This window comes from Hemicordylus capensis, chromosome 16, assembly GCF_027244095.1.
Source record: "Hemicordylus capensis ecotype Gifberg chromosome 16, rHemCap1.1.pri, whole genome shotgun sequence".
NCBI lineage: Eukaryota > Metazoa > Chordata > Lepidosauria > Squamata > Cordylidae > Hemicordylus > Hemicordylus capensis.
This window is the reverse complement of record NC_069672.1, coordinates 6,400,198-6,418,430: the sequence shown is the minus strand read 5'-3', so window position 1 is coordinate 6,418,430 and position 18,233 is coordinate 6,400,198. Positions and strand designations below refer to the sequence as shown.

General features: G+C 44.6%; 1 protein-coding gene across 1 annotated transcript; it reads left to right on the top strand.

The window, feature by feature from the left end:
- The first annotated feature begins 3,522 nt into the window (after window positions 1–3,522).
- LOC128338624 (arylacetamide deacetylase-like 3) lies at window positions 3,523–16,737 on the top strand. Its single transcript, XM_053281345.1, has 4 exons — window positions 3,523–3,699; window positions 8,304–8,520; window positions 14,750–14,813; window positions 15,963–16,737. The coding sequence occupies exons 1-4, from the start codon at window positions 3,523–3,525 to the stop codon at window positions 16,735–16,737; spliced, it is 1,233 nt and encodes a 410-aa protein (XP_053137320.1).
- The last annotated feature ends 1,496 nt before the right edge of the window (window positions 16,738–18,233 follow it).

The window sequence follows — 18,233 nt, the reverse complement described above, 5'->3', positions numbered from 1 at the left end:
GCTGGAGGGAGGGGTAGGTAGACATTAATAAGCAGCATATTACTGGTCCCTAGGTGAATATGAATAGCCACTGCCATTCGTTCACACGCTGGGAGAGTCTGGACTGCAGCATGCAAGGATGTGGATACCATTATGCCCAACCCCTCGCTAGCTCTGCCTCTCCTTTGGGTGTAGCATTTACTGTATTAGCATTAAACCCATGCAATCAAAATCCTCTGTCATCCAGGTTTCTTGCAACAGTACTATATCACACTTAATTAAGAAGGTTAATTAAAGTTTAAATCCTTGGTTTATTTTAAATTGTTAAGTTGTTTGAAGTTTTTGTATGTGTTTTTAACTTCTTGTATGCGATTGTTAACCGCCCAGAGACTAAAGTTTGGGGCGGTGTACAAATTTGATAAACAAACAAATAAATAAGATATTCATGAAACTAGGGTCATATCTCTTATTGCCCCATCCAGCAATATTCCAGCAGATAAACTGTAGGGGGCGCCGGGTCATAGAATGTCAATCCAATGGAAGGGAAGGGTCTACACCAGGGATTTTCAATGCTGGGTGTTATTTAATGTTATTGTTATTGAATGTATATTGTTATAGATGTTATTGAACTTCAACTGATGTTATTGAACTTCAACTTCCATAATCCCCAACCTAAGGGCATTGGGGCTGGGGATTATGAGAGTTGAAGTCCAATAACATCTGGGGACCCAACGTTGAGAATCCCTGGTCAACACAGTTTCGCAGGTGAGGCATCAGCATCTTTGTCAAGAGAGCAATTAAAGACCACTGACTCATTCCTGTCTAATTTGGTACAGACAATCTGTGACATCCTCCTGAGGTTGGAATGTCTCTGGGACCTGTAGGGAGTATGAGGAAGTCGGGCCTTCCGGGCTCTGCATCAGCCCAGAGGTTGCTGCCAGAGTAGCCAAGGGCTCCTCACTGGACGTAACTGTTGGGTTATTTAAAGCAGGAGATGAGTGAATAGCAATCACCAGATGATAATCAGTAGAAATTGTTTCCTGGGGGTCTGGCTGAGCCCTCCGCCACTTGTCCCTGGTCTGGCAGAGGTTTCAGATGGAGTAGATCAGGTTGGGCGGCATCATCCTTTGGTTTGTGGAGCTTCTTTGAAAGGCAGTCCGTATCACTCTGCCAGGTGAAGGCCACGTGCTTCATTTCTTCTGCCGTCATCCCCAGTGCACTGGGAGTAGCATCAGAGTTGGCATCATAGGCCTCCACGCTGTCAGTAGCCCGATCCAGCTGAATCAATGCCTCTTCCCAAGCCTCTGATCCCTCTGTCACCTCAGCTGGGGTCCGGCTGAAAGTGGTAGCAGCAGCGCAAGCAAGGGTATTTGTCAGGGGCATGCATGATGTCAAATGCCTACTCCTGGGACAGCTGCTCAGACAAGGGGCATTGTAGTGATAGTTTAGCTACGTCTCTTTCTTGTTGAAGAAGCACAGAGAGAGGTTCTGCCATGTTTTTTTAAAGCTAGTAAAGAGTCTTTCAGGTCCTTGATGCTGTCACTGATTGTCTGTTGTTCAGCCATTTGTAGGTCAAACAAGGCGTTAACGTCCATGTCCTCAAGGCTTTCAGAAGGGCGTCTCCTTTGCTTGGAGTGTGGGTGTTTGGAGTGTGGGTGTTTAAATTTCCCTGCTCCTTCAAGGCCAAGGTTGCAGAGGCCTTATCTCTCATAGTACTTTCTCTCTCTGGACGTTTCCTTTTGGTCTCCTTAGCTCTACCTGGTATTAGTGGCCAAGGTGGGCCATCAGAAAATACCCGCGTAACTTGAATCTCAAAAGTCCTAAGGAGTGGCCTTAGTTTAATAAGCATGAGAGGAATTGTGGTTTGAGAGAAGGTCAAAAGGATCCTCTTAATACCAAATTTCCCCAAGAAGATATTGTAGACTGGTGAGGTCCAACGAATGCACTTGACATCGAAGCAATTGAGATAGGGAGTGAGTTACTGAATAAAAACCTTTCCATCTCCAGCGATTCCTCCAGTTCTGGGATATTTGTAAAACCAATTGTTTTGGCTGTAGTACTCTCAAGCGGTTGCTTGTAGAGCGACTCCCTTCCTTATAATTAGAGTTTTGAGCACCCTTTGGTTTCTGTCCATTTGACATGAGATTGTTACAACCTGCTTCATTCGGTTTGTTCCACCCCCCGCTCCCTATAATAGCAAGAGTTTCTGCAAATTTATTAAATGCCTCTTTAAGACAATCTCCTTTTGAGGCAACAGCCGTGATTTTGGTGATGACAAGCTCCACTGTTTTTTGAATTAGAAGGCTTTGCTGTACAAGGGGATCATTGCATTCCGACTGGGGGGAAACATCCGCCTTTCGTGTGAATTCATTCCCTTGTAAATCTTCTGCCACCGAACAAACATGCTCACTACATTCCAATAAATCAGTGGTTTGTAACGTTGCTCTCACATCTAAGGCTGCAAATGGGTTCCTTGTAGGAAAGGAGCTTACCAGTCTCTGAGGCGATTCTCACGAACGGGCAAAATTGGGCTAAGGGAGCCTAGCCTGATTTTGCCTGTACGTGAGAACCACTGGGCTCACAGCCGAGCCAGGACTCACCAAAGTGGGTAACCCGCTAAAGTTACCCTCCCCTAAGCCCTAGTGGAGTGAGCGCTCCGCTAACTCGGACTGTTGGATTGTGTGTTGCCACAGTGTGGTTCTGTGCCACAGCAACTCATGAGTAGACCCCGACCGGGAGGCTAAAAAGCAGCCTCCTAGCTCAGGGGTCTCTCCAGCATGACCTGCGCATTCGTGATTGAACTGCGCGATTGCCCGCGTGACCCCCAATCCCCGCAGCTCCTGCCAGTTCAGTGACAGAGCTGGCAGGCATGCGCACACATGCATGCATGCACACACACCCCTACTGCATAACCTGCAGTGGGGGCGGCTCTCAAGTAATTTGAATGATACCGATCTCTCCACAAAGTAAACAGCAGATTCAGGGTGCGGAGTTGGGGAAGAGAGCTGGTCATGTGATAGTGAGGATGAATGTAAGATATTCCTCTTAAAGGATGGAGCCGCTCTGGGGAGAGCAGAAGGTTCCCAGTTCCCTCTCTGGCAGCATCTCCAAGATCGGGCTGAGAGAGATTCCTGTTTGCAACCTTGGAGAAGCCGCTGCCAGTCTGTGAAGACAATACTGATGGACCAAGAGTCTGACTCTGCAGAAGGTAGCTTCCTCTGTTCCTACTGCACTGAGAGAAGCCTCAAGTACAGGAGGAACTTTCACAATGCTCTCTAAAAGTCTTCCTTAGGTTTCACATGCTTGGACTACATTTCTGCAAGAAGCCTCATGACCTATTGCACACCTACCAGCTTTCATCAACCAGGAGCAATATGGAGGTGTATAATAACATGTAATTGGAAAATTCCTTCACCAGTCAGCTTGCAGACTCAAGCAGGAAGTAATAGGTATCATCCCACAAATATGAAGGTAAAAATACTTCCCACGAGCAGATGCTACCTGTCCATTTGATCGAGGTTTGGTTCCCCTGAGCAAGGTCAAATGGAGCACCTCTGGGGGCTCTTCCTTGGGGTGGGAGGCATCTTAGCTACTGCTTTTGGCTTGCTGCTCTCTTGGGCAGTTTATTATGACTTCTCCAGGAGCCACATTCCCCCTGAATTTCAGCATCCATGGAAGCTTCGGCTGTTTCACTGGGGCATCATTATGACAATGACGGTGGTAAGTTTATCATAATATGCAAGCAAAGGAAACATGGCTTGGCGGATACCAAGGGCTTATCTAGGGTGGGGCAGGCAGGGCACATGCCCCAGGCACCACTTGAAGGGGGGGGCGCCATTTCTTAATTTTTTTTTTTTAAAAGCCTGCCGAAAACAAAATGGCCACTGTGCATGCTCAAATGGCCTCTGTGAGGCCCTAGGCCATACCAGGCCTCACAGAGGCCATTTGAGCATGCGTGGTGGCCATTTTGTTTTCAGCTGCCATTTCTTTTAAAAAAAATATTTCTAAAAATGGCCACCGCACATGCTCAAATGGTCCGTGTGAGGCCCTAGAGGCCAGCAGGGGGAAGGGCGAACCTTTGAAGACCCCCCCATGGCCTTTAGGAAGCCCCCCAAAGGGGCTACAGGTAAAAAACCTTTTAAAAAAATTAATATAAGTCACTGTACACATATTCAGATATGTGACTTGTATGTGACCTTCAGACTTGTATTTTTCAGCTGATATTATGGTAAAGTTATCTGAAAGATGAGTGTCAGATGTTTGGACAGGGGGTGCAATTTCAATGCTTGCCCTAGGTGCTATTTTCCCTAGATACGCCTCTGGCGGATACTGTGGGGTGGGTAGAGGATCCGGCAGTGTCCCTATGCAATTTTGGAGCCTGGATCCAAAGTCTTTTTGCCCTGCCCCCCACCACAATACAAGCATCATCCCCTTACACACACACGCGCGCGCACACCCAACGACATAGTCTCACGATCAGTGAGACAGCTACACTATTCATTCATATTAGAAACAATCCAGTGACTGTTGCTGGTGTCTATCTTATGTTTCTTTTTAGATTGTGAGCCCTTTGGGGACAGGGAGCCATCTTATTTATTTATTATTTCTCTGTGTAAACCGCCCTGAGCCCAGAGGCGTATCTAGGGACAATAGCGCCTAGGGCAAGCACTGAAATTGCGCCCCTGTCCAAACAGGGATGATGAGACTTGTAGTCAACAATATCTGGAAATCCCTGTTAAAAGGAACACTCTACCATCTAGACATAGTTGTTGATCAAAACCTGAAAACATGAACCATCTCTGTTAAAGACTTAGAACAACAGTCAGGAGTTATGTGAGGATTCCAAGTGTCATTTTCCCTGTCTCATCTCATGCTTAAAAAAACAAAAACATGACTTTGTCCTAGAGGATCACCTGCCCAAATAGCCACTAGCAAAATAGGGGAAGAAGAAGATGGCCGGTGGGTGGGGTGTGTGAGCTATTAACCAGTGAATGATTCCTTCCAGCCTTTGTCTTGTGATGACTGTTGGCTCATGATGGCGTATATGTGCATTCACTATTCTAGTGCTTACTTTGTCACCAGGAGGGAGGAGGATACATTAGTTTGCCACACTAGACAGAGGAATTTGCAACAGGAGCAGACAGCCAAGTCCTGCCAGGGCCAAAACCAACCCCTGCCAGACTAAGAAATCATTGTAATTTTCCCCTTCCTGTCACAAGCAGTGTGCTGTTCTTTTATTATTGACTCTAATTCTCAGATATCCCAGTCATGGATGGAAAATTCAAGGTCAATTTACAAGAGACACATTTTCTACATGAAGTTTCTTCTGTGCAGGTTTTGTGCAGAAACCCATGTGTAGTGATCAATGCATATGTATCTATTCCGCCAGGGCATAGCAAGGTTGGAATGGGCCAAGATGAGATTTTAAATGGCCCCCCAGCCCCTCAAAATCCAGGGCCTCCACACACCCCAGGCCCCCAAGGCTTTAAGTCAAAATAAGTGTGCTACCTGGAAACACATTTCACTGAATGCACACATGCACGCTTCACAGTATATAGTGGTATACATTGAGTACTATATATTTGTGCTACTTTTAATGCCTAGAACACACTAGAAACACTAATTATTAAAATGGCCCCCTTGCTGCAGATTAGCAAAGGAGACTTTCAGCCATGCAGTATGAGCCTGTGTCTGTTTTCTCAGAATTATGAACCAATTCAGTAAAGTTTCCAGGAGGATTTTCACAGGAGGCTTTTAAAGTCCCTTTAACATGCCTCTCCTCTGGAATGGAGCAGCTGCATTCACATGTTGGCCAGATTGACCCTGAAGTCCCTGTGAGTTATTGGGGTGCAGTTCACACACGAAAAATAAAATAAAATAAAAGCACAACATATGCTTCACAGTTCTCATTCAGACCTTCTGGGTGGCAAAACGACTTGAACATAAGTGCATTTATCAATGAATGAATGAATGAATGCACACATGCAAAAGCTTTCTGAAACCTTTTGCTGCCGAGCAGGGGAAGGGGCGGCAGGGAGGTACCCTGCTGCCCCAAATCTTTATCAAATACGTGCGCTGCTGGGGGGAAAGCGGCCAGAGGGGTAAGTACACCCTCCCCCCACCCTTAAAGGAACCCCTACCCTGACGTCGAACTGCTGAACTGCCCCATGTCCGGACCGGTCCGGAGGCCTGTAGAATGGCCTCTGGACCGGTCCGTGCACATCACTACTAAAATGTACATCATGCACTTGTATAGTAGTAGTAGTAGTAGTAGTAGTAGTAGTAGTAGTAAGTTTATTGCGGCCACAGACCAGATTAATAACAATTAATAACATTAATAAGAAAATTCAAGAAATTTCAAAATTTACAAAATCACAAACTGTTCAGATCACTAATACAATCTTTACAGAGCTTCAACGCCACGAACCAGAACTTTGCCACATTATCTGAAATTACAGTTTTGAAACTGGTCAGCATAATTTCCAAATAAAATTGGTCTGTGTGACCAGGATAAATGGCTAAAATAGGAGCAATAAATTTGGTGTGAGCGTCCTTATAAATTTGGTAATAAAGAATAACATGGGTGATAGACTCTATATCCCCTGAACCACAGGGGCAACAGCGCTGATCATAATGAAGTTGTTTGAATTTACCATCAAATACTGCCGAAGGGAGAATGTTCAATTGCACGAGGGTCAAAAATCTCCTAAATTTTAGTACCAAGATCTGGTCTAAATATTCAGCTGGTTTATAGTTAAAAGTTTGAGAACCTAAGTATATTCCCTTGGACAGCCATGAGAACTCCTCTGGCAAATTTATTTATTTATATTTTATTTATTTATTTTTACATTTATATCCCACTCTTCCTCCAAGGAGCCCAGAGCGGTGTACGACATACTTCAGTTTCTTCTCACAACAACCCTGTGAAGTAGGTTAGGCTGAGAGAGAAGTGACTGGCCCAGAGTCACCCAGCAAGTATTTGGCTGAATGGGGATTTGAACTTGAGTCTCCCCGGTCCTAGTCCAGCACTCTAACCACTACACCATGCTGGCTCCATGGTGTATATCTATATCTCCAAATCTATATCTCAGAGCCATTACTTCACAAAGCAAAGCACCTGCTCTAATCCTCGCCCAATGAGCTTCTTGAGATGTGCCCAAGTGATGCAATTTTAATTTCAGAACTGATTTCTATTTGGAAATGAAACTGTCTGATAACACTAAAGGGGCAAGACCAGTCGGAAAGAAGACTAGGCTTAAACACATCTGTTCACCCAGGCTTTCAACTGACATTGTTTTGTTTGTTTTAATGTTGTTTTTAGAATATATTTTTTTCCTTAAATTAAATTGTGGTGTTTTTTTAATTTCTTGGGGTTTTTAAAACTAATGTTTTACCTTTTGTTTTTATCTTATTGTAAACTGCCCAGAGACGTAAGTTTTAGGCGGTATAAAAATACGTTAAATAAATAAAAATAAATAAATAAAACATAGTTTATTTATGCAAAACCATCCTTTTGCTTTCTTTACACAGAGCTAAAAAGGCATATAGAATCAATGCAACAGAGTTTTTAATTTTGGGCATACAGAAACATAATGGAAGTTTGTTTCAGGCACTTATATTTGTTAATGTCAGGAATAGCTTGAAACATAATTCATAACTGGGGGAGGAAAAAAAACCCCAACATTTGGTTAATGGATTGTTTCCACAGATTGATTTGATTGATTAAGTGCCATTAAGTCGGTGCCGACTCTTAGCGACCCCAAAGATTCTCTCCAGGCAGGATGATCTGTCTTCAACTTGACCTTTAAGGTCTCTCAGTGGTGCATTCATGGCTGTCGTCATCGAGTCCATCCATCTTGTTGCTGGTCATCCTTTTCTCCAACCTTTCCCCAGCATTATCGGCTTCTCAAGGGAGCTGGGTCATCGCATAATGTGTCCAAAGTAGGATAGTTTGAGCCTGGTCATTTGTGCCTTGAGTGAAAATTCTGGATTGATTTATTCTATGATCCATTTGTTTGTTTTCCTGGCTGTCCATGGTATCCTCAAAGGTCTTCTCCAGCACCAAAGTTCAAAAGTGTCAATACTTTTTCTATTTAGTCTCTTCAAAGTCCGGCTTTTGCATCCATAGAGTGTCATGGGGAAAATCATTGTCTCAATGATTTTAATCTTTGTAGGCACATGTGTGCCACCGATGGAGAAACTGAGTCATTGGAGTGAGGAAGACAGTGTACTTCTCTTACCCACACCTGGTTCTCATAAATTATTGAATCAGAAGTTAAGGGTGTGACAGAGTCTTGTGACACATGTTTTCCTTCTACAAACAGGGGGAGATCTGTGAACATCTGGGCCTTTGCAGTCAGGTTCTGGTTGTCCGTTTTTTCCTACAACTCAAGAGCACAAGGTTGGATCCCAGCCTCTTCTCGAAAGATCTACATTTCGATGGGGTGCCTGTTCGGGTTTACTACCCTAAAGCACCATCTGCTGGCCTCAGGAGAGGATTTGTCTTCTACCATGGAGGAGCTGGCCTGGCTGGAAGCATTGGTGAGAGATTAAGGAGGAGATTCTGAGCACCCATTAGCAAAGGTGTCCCACTGTAGCCCTCCAGCCTACAATTCCCATCATCCCTAGCTTCTGGCACTGTGACTGGGTATGATGGGAGTTGTAGGCTAACAACAGCAGGAGGGCCACAGTTTGATGATGATATTATTATTTATTTATTTACACAGTCAGACAGGTGTTATTGACTGGTTTGTTTTATCCAGACATCGAGTCCTTCCCAAGGACCTGGGATGGCTGAATTTTATTGTCAATTGTTATAGATATCGTCGCAGAATATAGGCAGTTCCCAGTAAAGCTGCTTTTTGTAATTGGCTGATGGTGATTTCTGTGGCCCCTATGGTGTTGAGGTGCTCTTCAAGGTCTTTTGGAACTGCACCCAGGGCGCCAATGACCACTGGGATTATTTTGGTCTTTTCCTGCCACAGCCTTTCAATTTCAATTTGTAGATCTTTGTATTTTGTGATTTTTTTTCTATTTCTTTTTCTTCTGTTCTGCTTTCCCCTGGTATTGCTATGTCAATTATTTTAACTTGTGTTTCTTTCTTCTCGACTACAGTTATATCTTGTGTATTGTGTGGCAGATGTTTGTCTGTTTGTAGTCAGTAGTACCTACTATAATAATAATATTATTACTTCTTGTTTACACAGTCAGATCCAGACATCGAGTTCCTCCCAAGGAACTGGGATGGCTGAATTTTATCATCAATACTATTATTATTATTATTATTATTATTATTAATTATTTACATTTTATATCCCGCTCTTCCTCCAAGGAGCCCAGAGCGGTGTGCTACACACCTAAGTTCCTCCTCACAGCAACCCTGTGAAGTAGGTGAGGCTGAGAGAGAAGTGACTGGCCCGGAGTCACCCACCAACAAGTCTCATGGCTGAATGGGGATTTGAACTTGGGTCTCCCCGGTCCTAGTCCAGCACTCTAACCTGGCTCTGCATTATGATAGCCCTGCATTAGGGAGGAAGCCAAAACTAAACCTGGATTAATATTTCCAAATATGAAATCCTTTAATATCCTTTTGTATTCGTACTGAACCTGTGGGATTCAAGTCACTTGCAGTTCTGCCTGAAAGTGATGATTCAAGGATTTGTGGTAGAACTGGGTTTTGTCAGAGAATGTCCAAAGGGACTCCTTAGGAGCTGAAAGTTTGCTGTCTAGGGAAGGTGAATAAAGAAAAGGCAAAAGGAATGGGGAAGCAAGATACAACCTTTATTGTAGTTATATGGGCATCTGTGACGGCCATGAATGGGGGTGGTTCTGGGAGAGGTGGAAGCTAAACTAGACATTTTATATCTAGTTTATAAAGACATTTATATAGACATTTTATAGCTAGATCTGTTCACAGGTCACCTTCAGTGGCTCAGCGGGGAAATGCTGAGCTTTTGAGTCCATATATAATGGGAAAGCTGGAAGCTGGGTGCAGTTCTGACGCACTGTGCCATTAGCACAGAACCTCTCACACCTACACTAGGAGCAGTGGCGGGCCTCAATGTGCCATGTGCATCTTGGAGATGTGCAACCCCCCTGCACAGTATGTAAGCTACTGACTTGGAGCTCTGCAATGTGCTCTTTGTTAGTGGAACTGCTTCAGGGACCTGGCGGGGACCCTGAGCTTACATTTTGGGCTTCTGTGGGGCAATTAGCTACCATTGGAATGGAACAGCCCCACCTTCATAATAATTTGTTCAAAGCTTAGGTTGCAGAAAGAACTGTACAGAGAGGTTGAAGTTTGCAAATACAATCGGTTTATTGATGGATTGGGGGTACAGGAATAAAATGATTTGATATTTATTCATTCAATTTCTATACTTCCCTTCCAAAAATGGCTCAGGGTGGTTTACACAGAGAAATAAATAAATAAGATGGCTCCCTGTCCCCAAAGGGCTCACAATCTAAAAAGATACATAAGATAGACACCAGCAACAGTCACTGGAGGTACTGTGCTGGGGGTGGATAGGGCCAGTTGCTTTTCCCTGCTGTATAAAATCACCACGTTAAAAGGTGCCTCTTTGCCAAGTTAGCAGGGGTTAAGGAAATATTACTACTAAAATACGTTGCAGAGATTAACCAGATTACTTACAGAAGCAATTTTGCTTGGGGTTCAAATTAGATGAACTCCATACTGGCTCAAGAAAGAAGTCTGTAGAGAAACAGGTTTTTGGATTTAAGAAAGAGCAAGAATAGAGAGAGGTCCAGAGCGGAGCAGGGATTATTATATGACTTCCCTCCTTATGACTCTGATGCAACTGAAGGACCTCTTTCCTCTGGACTGGACCAGGAGTCGGGAGGCAGCATGGAACTGAATACCATTCGGGGGTTAGGCAGCAAGGGTAAATCCAAAGGGAGTCTGGAATCCTCTAGCCAGTTTCTCATAGCAGCGAGGCATTCTGGGTAGATTGGGCCAGTGAGAAAGGCCGATCTGGAGGCTAAGAGCAGGAATGGCATGATGTGCAAGACACGGCCAGATGTTATTATTTATTTATTTGTTTGTTTATTTATTATTAAAACTTTTATACCGCCCTTCCAAAAGGCTCAGGCACATTAAAACACCATTAAAATCAATTAATAATTAAAGCAAAAAATTATAAAACAATGATTAACAATTAAAAACATCATAAAACAACAATTAAACAATCAGAACAATTTAAAAACAAGTTTTAAAAAGCTGAGAAAGCCTGGCTGAAGAGATGTGTTTTCAGGTGTTTTCTGAAAATTGCCAGAGATGGGGAGGATCGTATCTCAGCAGGGAGCGCATTCCACAATCTCGGGGCAGCAGCCGAGAAGGTCCGTCTCTGTGTAGCCACCAAACGAGTTGGTGGCAACTGGAGACGGACCTCCTCAAGTGACCTCAGCGGCCGGTGGGGCTCATAGCGAAGAAGACGCTCTATTACCCAAGGCCTAAGCCATTTAGGGCTTTATAAGTTATAACTAGCACTTTGTATTTTGCCAGAAACCTACTGGCAGCCAGTGTAACTCCATCAACAAAAGAGTAATGTGGTCTCTCCGAAATGACCCAGAGACCAACCTGGCTGCTACATTCTGGACCAACTGAAGTTTCCGGACTACGTACAAAGGCAGCCCCATGTAGAGCGCATTACAGAAGTCCAGTCTGGAGGTTACCAACAAATGTACCACTCTTTTGAGTTCACTGATCTCGAGAAACGGGCGCCTCAACCTGAGAAACCAAGGAGAGACGTTGATCCAGAAGTACTCCCAGACTGCGAACCTGTTCCTTTTGGGGAAGTGTGACCCCGTCTAGAACAGGCAGATCAAAATCGTCTCTAGAGTTCCGACCCCGCACAATAAGTACCTCCGTCTTATCTGGATTCAGCTTCAGTTTATTATGGCGGGTGTCAGGTCAATTGCCCAAACAGTGGGTTTCAAGACCAAATGAAGCACATTGGTTCATGAAACCAGGGCCAGTTATAGCCCAAAATGTGCCTTGAGGCAAAATGCTGATTCCTCTTCCGTCCTGAGGTGAGGAATTCTGGTGGATCTCAGAAGAATCCATTGTCTTTGTTGGGTGTGCTACCATTGGCGTGAAAAGGTCAAGAACAACCTGTCTATAAATGGACTGAATGGACATGCAATGACTTATCTGTCTGGTTGGAAGGACCCAGTAAACCAATCCGTATATTTAATGAAAGCATGTCCTGAGTTCCTATGGCCCATCAGCCTTTTTGTTAAAGAACAAAAGAGGCTGTTCACAGTGCCTTATCTGCGTCCCTGCCGAGATGATTAGTTTAGCTAATCATTAGTTTAGCTTGTTTGAGGCAACCAAGGAGGGGAGGCAACAGGATCAGTCTCTCTTCAGAGAGACCTTGACCTTAACTTGAACTTGGGTCTGCTTCAGTGGTCCTTCTAATGTTTTTCATCGCTGTGCAGAATGAGTTTTGTCCTGGGCGGCAATATCAAGGCAGTGTGTGCGCACGTGCATTCAGAATGGGGCCTTCCTGATTCAACCTGAGCGGGATCTAAAATGAAATGAGTGGACATTCCCAATAGCAGGAAAGGCTCATGGTTAATCCCCTTTCAATTTTCTTGATAGCTGGTGAGCCTGGGGATGATCGTCCCACTGCCTGCTAAGTGACTGTTCCCCACATACAACCTCACGACCCCATGAGACTCGGAACACGTTAAGAGTGGGAACTACAAGCCTGTAGTCTCAGACATTAATAGAGGGGCTTCTGGGAGTCCGCAGACTGACAATGCTGGCAACATCTTTGCACAGAAAGTCAGCCAGTGCTGACCTGCTCTCTCCTCCCTCCAAAAGGGGTTTTTTTGTTTTTGTTTTTGCCATCAGAAAGATGTCCCTGAGTGTCACACAGCTCTCAGTGATCTATTTCTGATGCCAAAAAATGTGATCTATTTCTCAGTGATCTATTTCTGATGCCACTTTTGGAGGGAGGCAAGTCCCTCCAAAAATCACTTTGCAGTCTCCCGCCATGCATGCTTACATCTTGTTGAGCTCCATGACTGTCTTGGATAACTATCTAAAATAGCTATATAAAACTGTATTCATTCCTTCTTAACTGTTATGGACTATATCAAATACGATTCATTTGTATATTTGTTTCAATTGATATGCACATTTATTATGATTGTTAATTGCATTTTATGAATTCAGTTTTATACTGCTATTTTAGTTGTTAAATTTTGTTAACATACATATATGTTTTATTGTCTTCAGGTTAGCATATATGAAGGATTATATTTTCAAAGGTATCAGTACTTCTCCATTGGATGACACTATTGCTTTGGGTTCTTTTTGAAGTGTCTGTGCAGTAACTCATATAGGTCCGTTCAATAATTGAGGTTAGCATATATTTTTGTTACAGTTTGGAAACATAGCATTCCCAGCCATTTCAACAATTCTTGATGTTCTCGCTCCCAGAACATTGAGAGAAAAAGTAGTTTAATTTTTTTTAAAAAAAGTTTTAGTTAGATGGAATTCGCTGCTGTCAACATGGAGGTAGCCACCAATCTAGATGGTTTTTAAAGTGGATTAGATTACTTGGAGGACAGGCTATTACTGCATTAACCTGAATCCTAGGTTTTTTCCTACGAGTTCTTTGAGCTTTTTCAATGACCTTCTTTAATGCACAATAAAAGTTAAACCACGGATGTAACCAAATAGCAAACGTTTCGATGTAAGACAGCAACCTCAGTGTCTATACTAAGGTGGCTGAGTCGTCTTCTTAAATACAACTCCACACTACGATTGGGCTAAAGAACTGAAGGCAACCAACCAATCCTGTGCAGCTCCCAATAGCACATACAGGGGGAAAGGTGGTGGTGGGACAGCAGGAGGAGGAGGAGGAGACCGTGGAGGCAGGAAAAGAACACAAAAGCATGATGAAGTGCATGCACTCAATAACCAATGACCAATAACCAATAACCATTGCTTCCCCAATTTCCTCTTTATAGTTGGATGCAACTGATACACACACACACACACACACACACACACGGCTTATCTGATTTTTCGTTTCCTCACATCCGTCTCCACAGCCAAGGTGAATATCTTTGTATTCACTACTCTGCCTTGATGTTGTTCTTTAACATGCATTGCCCGTGCTTTTGTTCTATCACTGTGCTGTATGTCTGCCAGATGTTCCTTATATCTTTTTATCAGTGTTCGACCAGTTTCACCAATATAAAAAGGCATGCACTCTAAGCATACCATTGTATATATCACCCTCCCCTTTTTTGATGTTAGAAATTCTTTGCCACCCCTTGCCTTCAAGTTCTTTGATGTTAGAAATTGGGGGGTCAAAAATTCAGAGAGCTGTTCCTTTTGGGTAAATACAGATGCCACCTGTATTCAGCCTTTATATTTTAAGGGGGTCACCTTTAATTCAGGGTCATCTTCAATTCGGTTACAAGCCCTGATAGCAGTATATGTCTATCAGGATCAGACGTGGCAAGCCCCTGAACACTAGGGACTAGGTAACACCAATGGGAGGGAGGCGTGGCCCTTCCCCGCTCCCACTTGTGGGCTTTCCAGATGGTACTGGTTGGCCACTGTATGAGGTAGGGAGCTGAATTCGATGGGCCTTTGGTCGGATTCAGCTGGGCTGTTCTTATGTCTTATGAAGAGTATACAGTATGTCTCATTTTTCATACTAAAAAAGAGCTTCACCACAATAGCGGTGTCCTCCAAATTGTTTTCACTCCATTCCTGACATTTGTTTTGTAGATTTCTATCAAGATGTTTCCAACAAAATTGCCAAGGATGGTGATTTAGTGCTCGTGTCTGTTGGGTAAGTGAACTCAGTTGCTTGGAGAAGGAAAATGACATGGAGAAAGGGCCTCCCTCGCCAGAGTGCCACACTCCAGATCCGAATCTGTCTCTGGATGGTTTTGCAACCACCAGAATTCTGTCAGGTTTGGCCCCCAAGTCAGGGCTCCACATCTTTGACCCACCATCTGGACTACAGTTCCCATCATCCCTGACTATTGGCTATTATTATTATTATTATTATTATTATTATTATTATTATTATTATTATACATTTATATCCCGCTCTTCCTCCAAGGAGCTCAGAGCACGTTGTACTACATACTTGAGTTTCTCCTGACAACAACCCTGTGAAGTAGGTCAGGCTGAGAGTGAAGTGACTGGCCCAGAGTCACCCAGCTAGTTTCATGGCTGAAGGGGGATTTGAACTCGCATTTCCCCGGTCCTAGTCCAGCACTCTAACCACTAGTTGGGCATGATGGGAACTGTAGTCCAACAACAGTTGTGCCCATTGTACAGCCAGTACCGGAAGCACCAGTGGCAAGGGGTCGGGTTCCACAACGGGCCCAAACCAGGGCGTTATCAAGGTTGGAAAAAGATCCTGGGAGAACAAGTGAAGGCCGTACACTGCCCCTACCTTCTCTAGCAAGGCATGAGGGCCCGAGCAAGGAACAAGCTGCCACCCAGTCAGTGGGCTCCCTTCTTTCTGGGACCCATAGACACTTGTCCCACTTTGTTCAATTGTAACTACACTGCCCAGTACTCCAGCTCAGAGGCGGCCTTGTCATGAGGCAAGGAAGGCAGTCACCTCCAGTGGAAGCAAGGCACCCCATGCCATCAAAATCTCAGTGGCTCTACAGGGCCAGTCTGACCCTCGCAAGCTTTGCCAGGAGTGCCTCTCCTTGCAATGCTTGCAAGAAGCAGGAGGAGAAAAGAGGAGGCTCCTGGCAACTTTCAGAGACGAAAGTTTGGGGCGGTGTACAAATGTGATAAAATAAAATAAACTTGCCCTTCATCCAGCTCTCCATGCTTCATTTTCAAGCGGGGCTTGGACACCCACAGGCAAGATTTGTGTGAAAGGCAAGATTTTACGCCTGCAATGCCTTTGCCGTCCCCCTCTGCTCCAGATTTTGGGATGCTGACATTTTGCCCCCTCTTTGTGCCTTCACAGCTATCACCTCTCTCCTGAGTATACTTATCCCACCCAGTACCAAGAATGCCTCACTGCAACGGTGCACTTCCTGCAAAACGCAAAAGCCTACGGGGTGGATCCTTCACAGATTGTCATCGGTGGGGACAGCTGTGGAGGCAGTTTTGCTACTGTTGTCGCTCAGAAGCTTGTGGGGAGACCTGACCTCCCTAAGCTCCGGGCTCAGGTGCTGCTCTATCCCGCCTGTCAGGCTATGGACTTAAACTTGCCTTCCTATCAGCAGAACTCAACTATTCCTCTCTTGTACCGACACAGCGTTGCCTATTTGGGATTGAAGTATATCCGGAAGGGCACTTCGCTGTGTGATGACGTCTTGAAAGGCTCCCATGTGCCCGATGAGATGAGGCTGAAATATGGGAAGTGGGTCAGTGCGGACAATATTCCGGAAAGGTTTAAGCTGCGTGGCTACCAACAAGTACCCCTCGCCCCTTATAAGCCTGAAGTGTACCAGCAGCTTACAGAGTTATTGGAAGTCACATTTTCCTCACTTTTCGCTGAAGACTCTGTGATCCGGAAGCTGCCAGAGACATTAATTGTGAGCTGCGAATACGACGTCTTGCGGGACGACTCCCTCCTGTACAAGAAGCGTCTGGAGGACAACGGTGTGCGACTCAGTTGGTTCCACGCCGAAAATGGTTTTCACGGAGTGCTGAACACTTGTGATGCTGGCCTGTTAACATTCCCCACTGCAATAGAAATACTGGACAAAGTTGTAGACTTTGTCAAAAGTTTGTGAAATGTAAAATAATATGTCTACCTGTTCGGAAAATAGTCTATGGGTCAGGGGTCTAAAAATAAATGCTAGCTGGTACACAGGGAAAGACTGACGAGCAAGTCCTCACTTTTTTCTGAGGGAGGGAGAAGAAAAATACTTTTGAGGGGGGAAATGTTTTGGATGGACAGCAAAGCATTTTTTGAGATGGGGGAGAGGAAAATGCTGTTTAGTTGAGGGAAAGATTAACTACTACTATGAGAGAGAGATGTATTTTACGATCACGGATCAGATATATCTGTTACTATTATTTTAAAAATACAGTCAATAGCCAGACAATAATAACAGCAATCGATGCCAAGCACACATCTAAATCTTTAAGAAACTTAAAATAATGACAATCCCGCTAACTCAGGCTGTAGCTTGCAGACAGCAAAACAATATTTTGCAACATTTAAAGAAATGGCATCATTATTATCAGAAAATAAAATTTGCAAATAGAAAGCATCCAAGTGTCCTGGATATTTTGACATCAATGGGAAGAAGCTCTTGTAAATGCCCAGTGAAGTTTTGGGGAGAGAGGACCCCCATTTTGAAGCAATCCTGGGATGGGGGTGTTGCCGTTTGGGGGCACAGATATGCATGCACATGTTCACCTGGGCAGATGCGCTGGCAGGGGCTCACTTGGACAGCTACTTGGCGGCAGCTGCCAAGACATAGAAAGCAGTCTCTGGAGTACCCCTCCCCATGGCTTTCCTCCACACCGCAACCTTGCTCTCTATAGAGCCCCAGTGGCCAGTCACTCCCATGAGGGAGTGATTAGTGGGAGAAGGGGAGGTTTTGCCATTAGGCGTCACAGCTGAATTGTCATCCCTGGTGCAACCTCCCCCCACCCTTTCAGTGTGAAAGATAGAACTGGTCAGCACCACAATCCTTGCTCATGGCTGCCATTTACACCAGGCCAGGAGATGATGATGATGATGATGATGATGATGATGATGATGATGATGATGATGATGAATTCGATTTCTATGCCACCCTTCCAAAACTGGCTCAGGGTGGTTTACACAAAGAAATAATAAATAAATAAGATGGCTCCCTGTCCCCAAAGGGCTCACAATCTGAAAAGAAACATAAGACACACACCAGCAACAGTCACTGGAGGTCCATATTCCGGAAACTTCAGTTGGTCCAGAATGCAGCAGCCAGGTTGGTCTCTGGGTCATTTCGGAGAGACCACATTACTCCTTTGTTGATGGAGTTACACTGGCTGCCAGTAGGTTTCTGGGCAAAATACAAAGTGCTAGTTATAACTTATAAAGCCCTAAATGGCTTAGGCCTTGGGTATTTAAGAGAGCGTCTTCTTCGCTATGAGCCCCACCGGCCGCTGAGGTCACTTGAGGAGGTCCGTCTCCAGTTGCCACCAACTCGTTTGGTGGCTACACAGAGACGGACCTTCTCGGCTGCTGCCCCGAGATTGTGGAATGCGCTCCCTGCTGAGATACGATCCTCCCCATCTC

Bases quoted from the DNA above. Each gene is read 5' to 3' on its own strand.
- LOC128338624 (XM_053281345.1), top strand. From the start codon at position 3,523: ATGGAGCACCTCTGGGGGCTCTTCCTTGGGGTGGGAGGCATCTTAGCT. The intron at 3,700-8,303 runs GTAAGTTTATCA...TTCTACAAACAG, and splicing joins TCATTATGACAATGACGGTG to GGGGAGATCTGTGAACATCT. The intron at 8,521-14,749 runs GTGAGAGATTAA...TTTGTTTTGTAG, and splicing joins TGGCCTGGCTGGAAGCATTG to ATTTCTATCAAGATGTTTCC.